Source organism: Gymnodraco acuticeps, unplaced genomic scaffold (assembly GCF_902827175.1).
Source record: "Gymnodraco acuticeps unplaced genomic scaffold, fGymAcu1.1, whole genome shotgun sequence".
Taxonomy (NCBI): domain Eukaryota; kingdom Metazoa; phylum Chordata; class Actinopteri; order Perciformes; family Bathydraconidae; genus Gymnodraco; species Gymnodraco acuticeps.
In genome coordinates this window covers 397733-408071 of record NW_022990565.1, presented here as the reverse complement: position 1 = coordinate 408071, position 10339 = coordinate 397733, and the positions used below count along the sequence as shown (strand labels likewise).

Sequence of the window (10339 nt, the reverse complement as noted above, 5' to 3'; positions counted from 1 at the left end):
TATCAGAAGCACTATTTTAGATATTTTAAATTCGAAAAAATAAGGTACAACATAGTCAAACATTTGACGCAAATAACATAGTTGACTGGACACTGTAGTGCCGTGAAAAGAGAGTCGGAGGCGGTGTATTAAGAATGGAGTTCCAATCTTTATTATCCATTAATATCAGAGAGGTTAACACATGCACTGCTCTGCCTGATGAGCTAGCAGGAATGGCAGCTAAAGCTACAGGTGTTCCCCACTAAAGGGTCCGTGTGGCAACACAATAAGCAAGGTGAATTATGTCCAATAACGTGTCACCACAACACATTATTAACCATCAGCACTATGTTTATTTCAAGGCAGAAGTGCAAAATTCAATTGATAATGATGTGTAATGACGTCTACATGTCATACAAATGGTCAACTAGGTTACCTGTCAACTAAGTTACCCAATGAGTAACTTAGTTGACAATTTCCCTATTTTGACCCATCATTTCAATGGGCTTGCCTGGATGACCACGCCATTTTCTTGAACAGGTTAACATCACATTTGAACATATAATTGAATTAAAATCATTGAACAATTGTAAACCATAACAATGTACGTAACATTGTTGATGGTCAATTAATATACTCATTGGGGCGGTTTTGGCGCAGTGGTTAGAGCGTTGGTCATCAGATCAAGGGGTAAACTCCAGTTCGAATCCCGCCACTGCAAGACACTTTACCCGCATTTGCTCCTGTGGGTAATGTCCGCAGTAATGACTCTTACATGTCTAATATGTGTAATGTGTACTTGTAAAGCGATTTGAGCACCTGTAAAAGCGCTCTAATAAAAAAATGTAAAGCATTATTATTATTATTATTATTGACAATGTGCATAACATATTGTACAAAATTAGAGGACAATCACCACAGTGTGTTCAAAATGTCTGCCAAAGAAGAACATGGCATCATGTGATGCTGGTGACCTGGTATTGGGACAAACCATTTTTGAGTTAAATGGGGGAGTTCTGTTAGTAACATAGTTGACAGAACGTTTGCGAACATTCATACACTGTAGCCTATATTAAGATATTTAAATCAATTTAAAAAATAATATTTTTCTTTAGTATTTAGACTTATGAAATAAATGAATAATAGTTGTTATTTACTTTAATGGTTTTTATTCATTATTTTGAAACCAAGACACCCTCAACTGAAAAACGGACATAGCGAAAACTGTCAATTTAAGAACATCATGACACATTTCAAGCTAAATTAAGCATAGGATGCACATAGTGTTTGTGTGATATTATAACATGCTTTCCAATAATAGACAAAATAGGATATTTTTGAAGAAAATAGTTAGAATAAATATAATTATCATCAATGAACATCAATGTACCCCAAATTGTAGAATGAGTCAGCTGCTGTTGAAGTGCCTTCCAGAAGGGCCTTTAACTTTTCTTTCTTGTGAATATGTTTAGAGATCTTTATTTAAAAAACTAAAACTAAAAAACACTGGGGGGCAATTTTTAGAAGCAATAACCTATATTCAAAGTAAACACAATATACATGTAGTGTCTTATGGTGTGTGAACGTGAGGCAGGGCGTTACATCCTGCATGCTTTGCAAACATTCCCTGGATAAACAAGGAAACATGTAATTAAATGGAAAGTAAAGGTTGTGTTTGCACAGCTGTAAACTGATCTGTCATTGTTTTTACTAATCTGACAAATGATCAAATCATAGATTAATAAATGCACTGCAGCTTCAGATCAAACGAATATTATAACAAGGCTTGTTTGAGGGAAAACCCTGTCAGCATGCAGCGTGCACCATGAGCAGAGCAGAGGGAGGGGGCAGTGAAATGCGTCAGCAGGGTGTTCTGTGCAGACAGGGCGTCCATAATCAATGACCAAACACAGCAGCCAATCACAGGCCGCATGCTAATGAGGAGCCTTTTAAACCCTCTGATGAATCGCCTTTTTGCAGAACTGACCGGATTGTAGTGGCACACACCAGAGAAAGATCTCATTCTCATCTCCAGCACCTCTGAGTCAAGCAACTTTTTACACTCTTCAGCTCAACACCGCAAACCGGACCTCCTCACCGCAGGAATATCTCCCTTGTGTTGCAGAGAGAAGAACTCAGCAGAGAAAAGAAGCACACATTTCAGTTTGTTTTTTTGTTGCAAAAGTTAACATCGCCATGTCTTGCGGTGATGCGTCGGATCAGAGTCGGCGGTTCTGTGTGTTGTCTTGGGATCAGGTGCAGCGTTTGGACTCGATCCTCGGGGAGGCTGTCCCCATCCACGGCCGGGGAAACTTCCCCACTCTGTCCGTGCAGCCACGACAGATCGTCCAGGTAATATTAACCACACATCCTTAACATGCTCACTTGTCTATTCTGGCATGTCTACTTTACTTTGAAGTGTCGGCATGTAGAAACTTTACTTTATAGACTTGGTTAGAATCACATTACTAGCCTAGTTAATATCATTCAGGTGGGTAAGTAGTGAAAGCTGTTAATCATGTTGTCTTACATGCAGTATTATCTTTCCGCACTCACACCAGGGTAATTAGAAATAAAAATGTTTACATTATTTGTCTTGAACTACGTTGGAAACCTAGAAGACCCCTGGTGGTCTTTTAACCTACATTTGAGAGCCACTTAAACCCAGGTTTTAACATATGGAGGTTCTTTGGATCCTTACTAAGTTATATTTCCATGGCCATTACATTACTCAGAGGACTGCTATGTATTCTTTCAATGCTTGCGTTCAAATATCTGCAGACAAACTTAAATCCTTCTCTGTATCTTAATGAGATTACATTATAGTATTTGATGATTAAAACAAATATTAAAGTTATTTTCTCTTCGGATTTGTCAAAAATACAACAGTGAGGAATACATGGCAACTCCCCTGGTTTGACTTACATGTATGAAACAGACACGTGCAAAGGTTCTTCCACATTTCCATCTCTTGTACATTGTGGCTGGATCACATTTCACTTCTCCCGTGAAGTCTGTAGATAGTTGGCTGTGTGTTAGAATGCAAGTTAAATGATAGAATTTCAGAATGAACAAAAAGTAAAGTCAAATAATGTGTTGCAGAATCTTAAATTTGTTCCCCATTGCTTTTACACTTGGACCTATTCAAGATGAAGCTCTGTGAATCCCAGAGCTTCATGCTTGTGGTTTCGGAGAGATGAATAATCCATTGAGTGTGCAGGAGGCTTAAATGCAGGTTTGAGCCCCAAATGTGGGGACTGAGTTTCCCCTGGATTTGTGGAAACCCTATATATATTGTATTTAGCTCAAATCTAACATCTGCAACATGAGTGGTTTTCTGAACACCAAACGACAGTGAATCTTGTGTCATGACAACCTAGAAAAAAATCTATTTAACTTAAATGTGTAATCTATTTTGATGTAATTGTCACTTCTGTTAGGCATCCCAGAAGGCGGGACTGATAGTGGGGACCTTTGTCATGCTGCAGGTTTAGAGGGATAAACATTATGAAGCTCTAGAGTCCAAGGAGTTAGAGGGCTGTAATTGTAAATCTAAGATAACAACACCCTCAAACACTAAAGATGTACTGCTTTGCTCTCGTTCACATGATACTGAGTATCTTTGGGTTTTGTGATGACAATAATACATTTACCTTGGACTTTGAGACACTGGGATGGACATTTTTCACTATTTTCTGATATTTCATAGACCAAATATTAAGTGATTAATCTAGAAAGATTCGGCTAATGCAATCATCAATAACTTACTCTTACCTTTTTATTAATTTATTTTATTTCAAGAAGTGGAACTGTCTTGCCAAGTTAGTGTGTTTATAATTCTGTCTGTGGTTATAGGGCAGAGGGAGGAAATGGGTCAAGTGTAAACCTGACCCTGGATTTGGCTCCGACTGTTTTGCCATATCAGGCTGACCACAGAAGCAAACAAACGGCAAACTATTATTGCTTCTGATTGGAATTTGAACCCAATTGGCACCACTTTATGGCTGAAGGATTACCACACTATTACTGCAAAGATATGCAATTATGATTTAGTACTTTAACACAGTCCTGTGCGGAAGGTTGACTTGCCTTCAAATGTTTGTTTGGAGCCTGACCCAGTATGTATAAATAGAGCCGTCTTGTTATCTGATCACCATGGGAGAGAGAGTTAACGGACACTAATCTGACAGGTCAGTGCCAGTGGGGAGATTTAGAATTGTGTGTGCGAGAGTGAAACAAGTCATGTTAGCCTTACTGTTCAAATTGTATGCAATAATTATTTGCACAGAGGAAATGCTTGTGTAGTAAAGTGTAGCTTAAATGTATAGTCTGCGTGAAATGTATTAGTTTTTGTTAAATATGTATCAGCTGTGCTTACACTGAATAGGTTTGACAAACTGTTCAAATAGCGCGCCAGATTTGACACAAAGGTACAAAGGCCGAATCCATGTTTGAAGTCTTATTTCTGACATGTTTCCCTTTGTGCCTGCTAGCATTGATGTTGGCTGACCCTGTCCAGCTGTAGACCATCCTCTTCCAATGTGGCCGAGACAGTTCAAACATCTCACAGGTCACTGGGAAAGAGGAATGGGAAAGCTGCTGACCCTTAATGACTGCAGGTCGTGTCATTTAGCCCCAAGCGCCACAGGACACCGGTGGTCATGCACTCTGGTGTTCCCACTCTCTTGGCTGCAGTTCAGGATTATAATCTAATTGTGAATTTGATAGAAGATAAGACAGTCTGACCCAGAGGGAGATGGACCTGTAGCACGCACTCACCAGCGCTGCTGCTCTTTGTTTGGGCTCTTCAGGTTTTATTCAACCTGAGGCTGATGTTGATGAAATTGACTTTTGCCTTCACAAGCTATTGATTTCTACTCCGCTCTTGTGGAGCTTATTTGGACAGATTTCAAGAGTCTTTTTAGTTGTGTGTCTTCTGCAAATATAGGAGCATTTTTCTATTTTATTTTTTAAAACTAAACCTCCTTAATAAGAAATGTTAATGCCAATTTTCAGCATTATACTTATATTTTGGAATTTTTACATGTGTGCTCTGATTGGTCAGTGTTTCTGTGTCTTGCGTATCTACCTTTTTTAGAGTCATTATACATGGGTAATGACTGTGGCGTCAATGTAACATTTTCTAAGCACGAGCTGTGTGCATTTGATCATGGATTGAGGGTTTTGATACTTTACTATTAGAGAAAAAAATAAAAAGGAAATCTCACTTTTTACATTAAGGGACCTTTTTATAAGAGAATCTGTTTGTCATTTATAACATGTTGTGTCTCTGTCTCGTCCCTGTCCAGGTGGTGCGGGCTCGGCTGGAGGAGAGGGGTGTGTGCGTTAAGGATGTACGGCTGAACGGCTCGGCTGCCAGCTATGTGCTCCATCAGGACACCGGACTGGGATACAAGGACCTCGACCTTATCTTTGGCGTGTCGCTGAAAGACGATCAGGCCTTCCGACTGGTGAAGGATGTCGTTCTAGAATGCCTGTTTGACTTCCTGCCGGCTGGCGTCTCTAAGGAGCGCATCTCGCCACTCACGCTAAAAGAGGCCTATGTACAGAAACTGGTAAAGGTCTGCAATGACACAGACCGCTGGAGCCTCATCTCGCTGTCCAACAACACAGGCAAGAATGTGGAGCTAAAATTTGTAGACTCTTTACGGCGGCAGTTTGAATTCAGCGTGGACTCCTTCCAGATTTGCCTCGACTCTCTGCTCTTATTTGACCGCTGCTCAGAGACGCCCATGTCTGAGAGCTTTCACCCCACTGTGATCGGGGAGAGTGTGTATGGGGACTTCAAGGAGGCCATGGAGCACCTGTGTCAGAGGACGATAGCGACACGCAGCCCTGAAGAAATCAGAGGGGGCGGCTTATTGAAGTATTGCCACCTGCTGGTGCGGGGCTTCACCGCCTCTTCAGTGCCTGAAATGAAGAACCTGCAGCGCTACATGTGCTCACGGTTCTTCATTGACTTCTCTGACATTGGTGAACAGCAGAGGAAGCTGGAGGCCTACCTGCAGAACCACTTTGCAGGGATGGAGCACAAACGGTATGAGTGCCTGATGACACTGCACCATGTAGTGAACGAGAGCACCGTGTGTCTGATGGGCCACGAGCGGCGCCAGACACTCAGCCTCATCTCCATGCTGGCACTGAGGGTGCTGGCTGAGCAGAACGCCATCCCCACTGTAACGAACGTCACGTGTTACTACCAGCCAGCTCCATACGTGCAGGACATCAACTTCAGTAACTACTATATTGCACACGTGCAGCCGCCGCAGGTCTCCCCGTGCAATAATGCATATCAGACATGGCTGCCCTGTAGCTGAACCAGCTATTAGAGGAGCAAGGGTGGACATCTCCATCGCTCTTTATGTTTCAAAGGAAATGGACTGAAAAAAAACAAAAAAAACGAAACCCATATTTGCCAAATGTGACTTGACTAAACAATCCTTTACTGCTGTACATCTGATTGAGCCAACACATACATGTTCTCCCTTGTATTCTCTTGCAAAAACATCTGTAAGATTGCTGTTCATTTCTGAGATGTAGCTATGATATCTTGTTAAGTATTAAAGTCTTTATGAAGCTTTATATATGTCAAATACATTTTTGAGGAAACAACTGAACTGGTGTTATTTTCATACTCTGGCATTATCTTTTTTTAAATGACATACTGGACCAAAGATGTATTTGTTCAGAAAGGGAATGTTGTTATGATTCCAAGTGCCTAAAAATGAACCATGAATTGTTCTAAAAAAAATGAAGAAAGATACACATCTGCAAATTGAAAACTGTGTTTTCTAGATTTCTCTGTCTCTCTTTTCAGGAACATGAGCATTCATTTTTGTGAAATAAAAAAGGAAAAACTACAGTTTTTGGTATCGTGATTATTTTAACCTTTAAAGTTTAGACATGTTAATCTGTGGTCGTCAGCGATACAGTTAAATCAGACTGGTCATAATCTGAACTGCTTTACCATTAACACATTCAACTTATTTTACTTCTTTCCTCACAATGACACAACACATTTTCATTGAAATTGGGAGTAACTTTGACTCACACTTTTGTTGATCTTGGTCTGGAATCATGGGATGCATATCCTGATAAACTGATGACAACAAGGCCCTCATTTCCAGTAAGCAGGCCCATTGAAATGCATATACTGTCTGCTGGAGTGAGTTGCATTTGTTAAAATGGGGCTGAGGATCCATTACATTCTGAGGACATGAACCATAAGGAGGCTTTTCTAAAGCACAATGACTTCTCTCTCCTCTGTGATACTAAAGCTTTTTAACAAAGGCCGTCCTGTTCTCCCACGAATGTTACCACTGGAAACCCAGCCCTGCTTGACCGATTCCATGTCCAAATCTTTAGCTAGAATGGTAAAGTTTGTAAAAAGACAAATGGTGGAAACGCCACAGCTCATAAATTATTAGCAGACCGACGACCTTTGCAATCCTTGCTAAAGACGTTTGGGCCAATATTTACATCCGCTGTGCAAAGTGAGAATAAAAAGATTATTTTGCCAAATGTGAGTCACCCCCCAGTTCATTAATTGAACTGAGATTTTTAAGTCTGGTGTTGAAAGAAAGCATTAGAAATGTGGTGTTATTGAAGCCTATATATACACGCTGCTTTATCTTTTGTATCAATCTGTGAAATACAGGGTTACTGCGAGCAGTCAGTACTGGAGCCAATATAAAGTAATGGAGGACTCGTGGCATTCTTTCATTGTGTTAATTTATCTTGCACTCATGGCCAGATTAAGCTGACTTCCCATCTACTGTCCTCCATGTATTCAAAGAGTAGCCTCCAAGTAGCCTAAATATCTGGTGCAATAATTAAAAAACTCCTACATTTTGGCCTTGGCATATTTTCACAACACTATAGTTAATAACACGGGACCCTCCTTAGTTGATGCTTTGATGCACTGGTGCAAATGTATCAATTTTGCAATTAAATGAGCACTCCACAAACTGTACATACTGATATTGGTTTGTTTCCCATGGTGGGTGCTACTCAGGGGCTCTGAAGGGGCTTTGTAATGTCTGAGAGATTGTATTATTTTTTATCTTGGCTTGGCCTCGGGACAACACAGTCTTAACAAAAAGCCTGTGTTGCAAACTGAGGGCTGGAGTTTGATTCATCCTTATTTCTCAGTAAGACTCTTGTTAGTTCCAACTTCATGAAAGTACAATAGGCTATTAAATCAGTGGAGCACCCCTTTAATGAAATGACCGAAACCACCTGACATTCAGTGAACCTGAGACTCTTGGAACGTCTTGGCGATGCTTGTTTGCCATTAAAAGTTTGAGAAAACATTTAAAATTCATAATAAAAATGAACAATGATTGACGATTTTGATTTATACAAAATACATAAAGTGCTCTTACGGCTCAGGACAGTCTTTCACCAGAGCAACTGCAGTCTACTTCTATATTTAGTATATTTGTCAGTGTCATTGGTGAGTCATGAACTCAATATGCTGCTCCATTTTTTTAAACATACTTAATTAAGCGACACTATGCTTCTGCTGATATAACTGCTTTCACAAAGACGTGTAGTTATGAAACCTTACAGCGATAATTAAGTTGAAAAGATCATCCTTTCTATCACCTAACAGATCAGCTTAAAGCATATACAGTATGAGCTGAAGGGTAGCAATACAGCAGTACATTTACTGTAAATTATTTGGTGTTACACTACATGCCTAGGGACACAACGACATGCTGACTGGGACTTGAATTGGCTCTCCCCTGATCCGAAGACCAGCGCACTACTCCACTGAGCCGCAGCCTCAATCAATGTTTGAGGCTTGATGATCCCTGATCTACTTATATAAGATTATAAATAGACCAGTATGATTGATGAAATGTTGCACTTGCTGAGGGATTTAACTGCAAAAATCTGGCAGTCAAACTAATGTAGATGATTCAAACAATTGTTATCTACTGCTGTCTAGAACACAGGTTTTTTTCATCCCAGGGATGATAGTTTAAGACTTCTCAGACATTTAATGTGGGCTTTAATTTAGGGAGTAGGCCTATGTGTGTGGGCTGAGGTTCTGTGCACATGTCTGCGTGAAAGCAGTGTGATGATAGGACAGAGACTCAGTAATGACAGAGATTTTGCCATTTCTTGCCACAACACAAATCAAACTCACCCTAGCCCAGTATCTGTGCTATTACCTCTCCTGAAAAAAAGGGTTTATTCACCCAAGATTACAATGTTTCACTTGCCCATTATCCGCAGGGAGCTTCTCACTTTGTGCCTCTGTTGTCTTTCATGATGTAGGACAAACTCTTTTAAGACTAAATTCCAATCACACTGACTTGAGTCAGGAAATGCGGATGTTTTAAATTAGGCTGCACTTGGGGAGCACATGTCTCTGTTGATGTGACATCATCCTGAGGGTGCAAAAGAGAAACACATGTTTTAGCTGAACTAAATGATTGGAGAAAGCGTACATTGCAGCTTCATCTAGAATCATGAGACGTGTGTGTGTGTGTGTGTGTCTGTGTGTGTGTGTGTGTGTGTGTGTGTGTGTGTGTTTGCGCGCTGCTAACACTTAACCATAAACGTTATTGTTTACTTTCTCCGTCTTTATATATTACTTTTCTCCGTTAATCTCCGTCATTTTGTTTCCATAGCAACAACAACTTCCTGTCAACAGCACTACGTCTCCTTCAAAATAAAAGCATGTCCATAAATAGGAAGCCAAGCCAAATTACAATTAAGACATATACAACTGCAACGAAAGTAACAAACACAATGCGATATCCTTTTCAATTTCAAATAACACAAATTGGGTTACATCAGTGGTTCTCAAACTTTTTCTGTCAGGCCCCCCCTTTGGAGAAAAAAAAAAGTCGGGCCCCCCCAACACAAATAGTCAGGCTCAGTGGCGGCGCCAGAGATTTTTTTTGGGGGTGCTGTGGGGTAGCTTGACGTTTCATAGAGGGTGCTCAAACATTTAGGGTTTCCCATTAATGTACCGGTCGCTACAGTGGAATGTTCTACTGCAACACTCCCCACGCAAATACACAGTGTGACTGTTACAATGAAGGCTCGATAATCAGCTCACGGTATATAGGTGTAAGCAGGGGTCAAGTGCTATTTTATAGGTGGTGTGTGGACCTCACATAGGGCGGTCCGGGGGCAAGCTCGTCCGGGAAGATTTATTTTTAAATATTGAAGTTAAATGCATCAATCTGGTGCACTTTGAGAGCAAAATGAAGAGATCTATGGATACCTCTTTCAACACCCATTTGAAACAGAACTGTAAACAGATTTACTTTTTCTTTATGGATATTTTACAAATCACCCTTTTAAACTTTATTCTTGTTTT

General features: G+C 40.4%; 1 protein-coding gene across 1 annotated transcript; it reads left to right on the top strand.

The window, feature by feature from the left end:
• Positions 1–1969: 1969 nt before the first annotated feature.
• On the top strand, positions 1970–6862 carry LOC117553694 (terminal nucleotidyltransferase 5A-like). Its single transcript, XM_034227738.1, has 2 exons — positions 1970–2331; positions 5289–6862. Exons 1-2 carry the CDS (start codon positions 2176–2178, stop codon positions 6315–6317), a joined length of 1185 nt encoding a protein of 394 aa, XP_034083629.1. The 5' UTR covers positions 1970–2175; the 3' UTR covers positions 6318–6862.
• The last annotated feature ends 3477 nt before the right edge of the window (positions 6863–10339 follow it).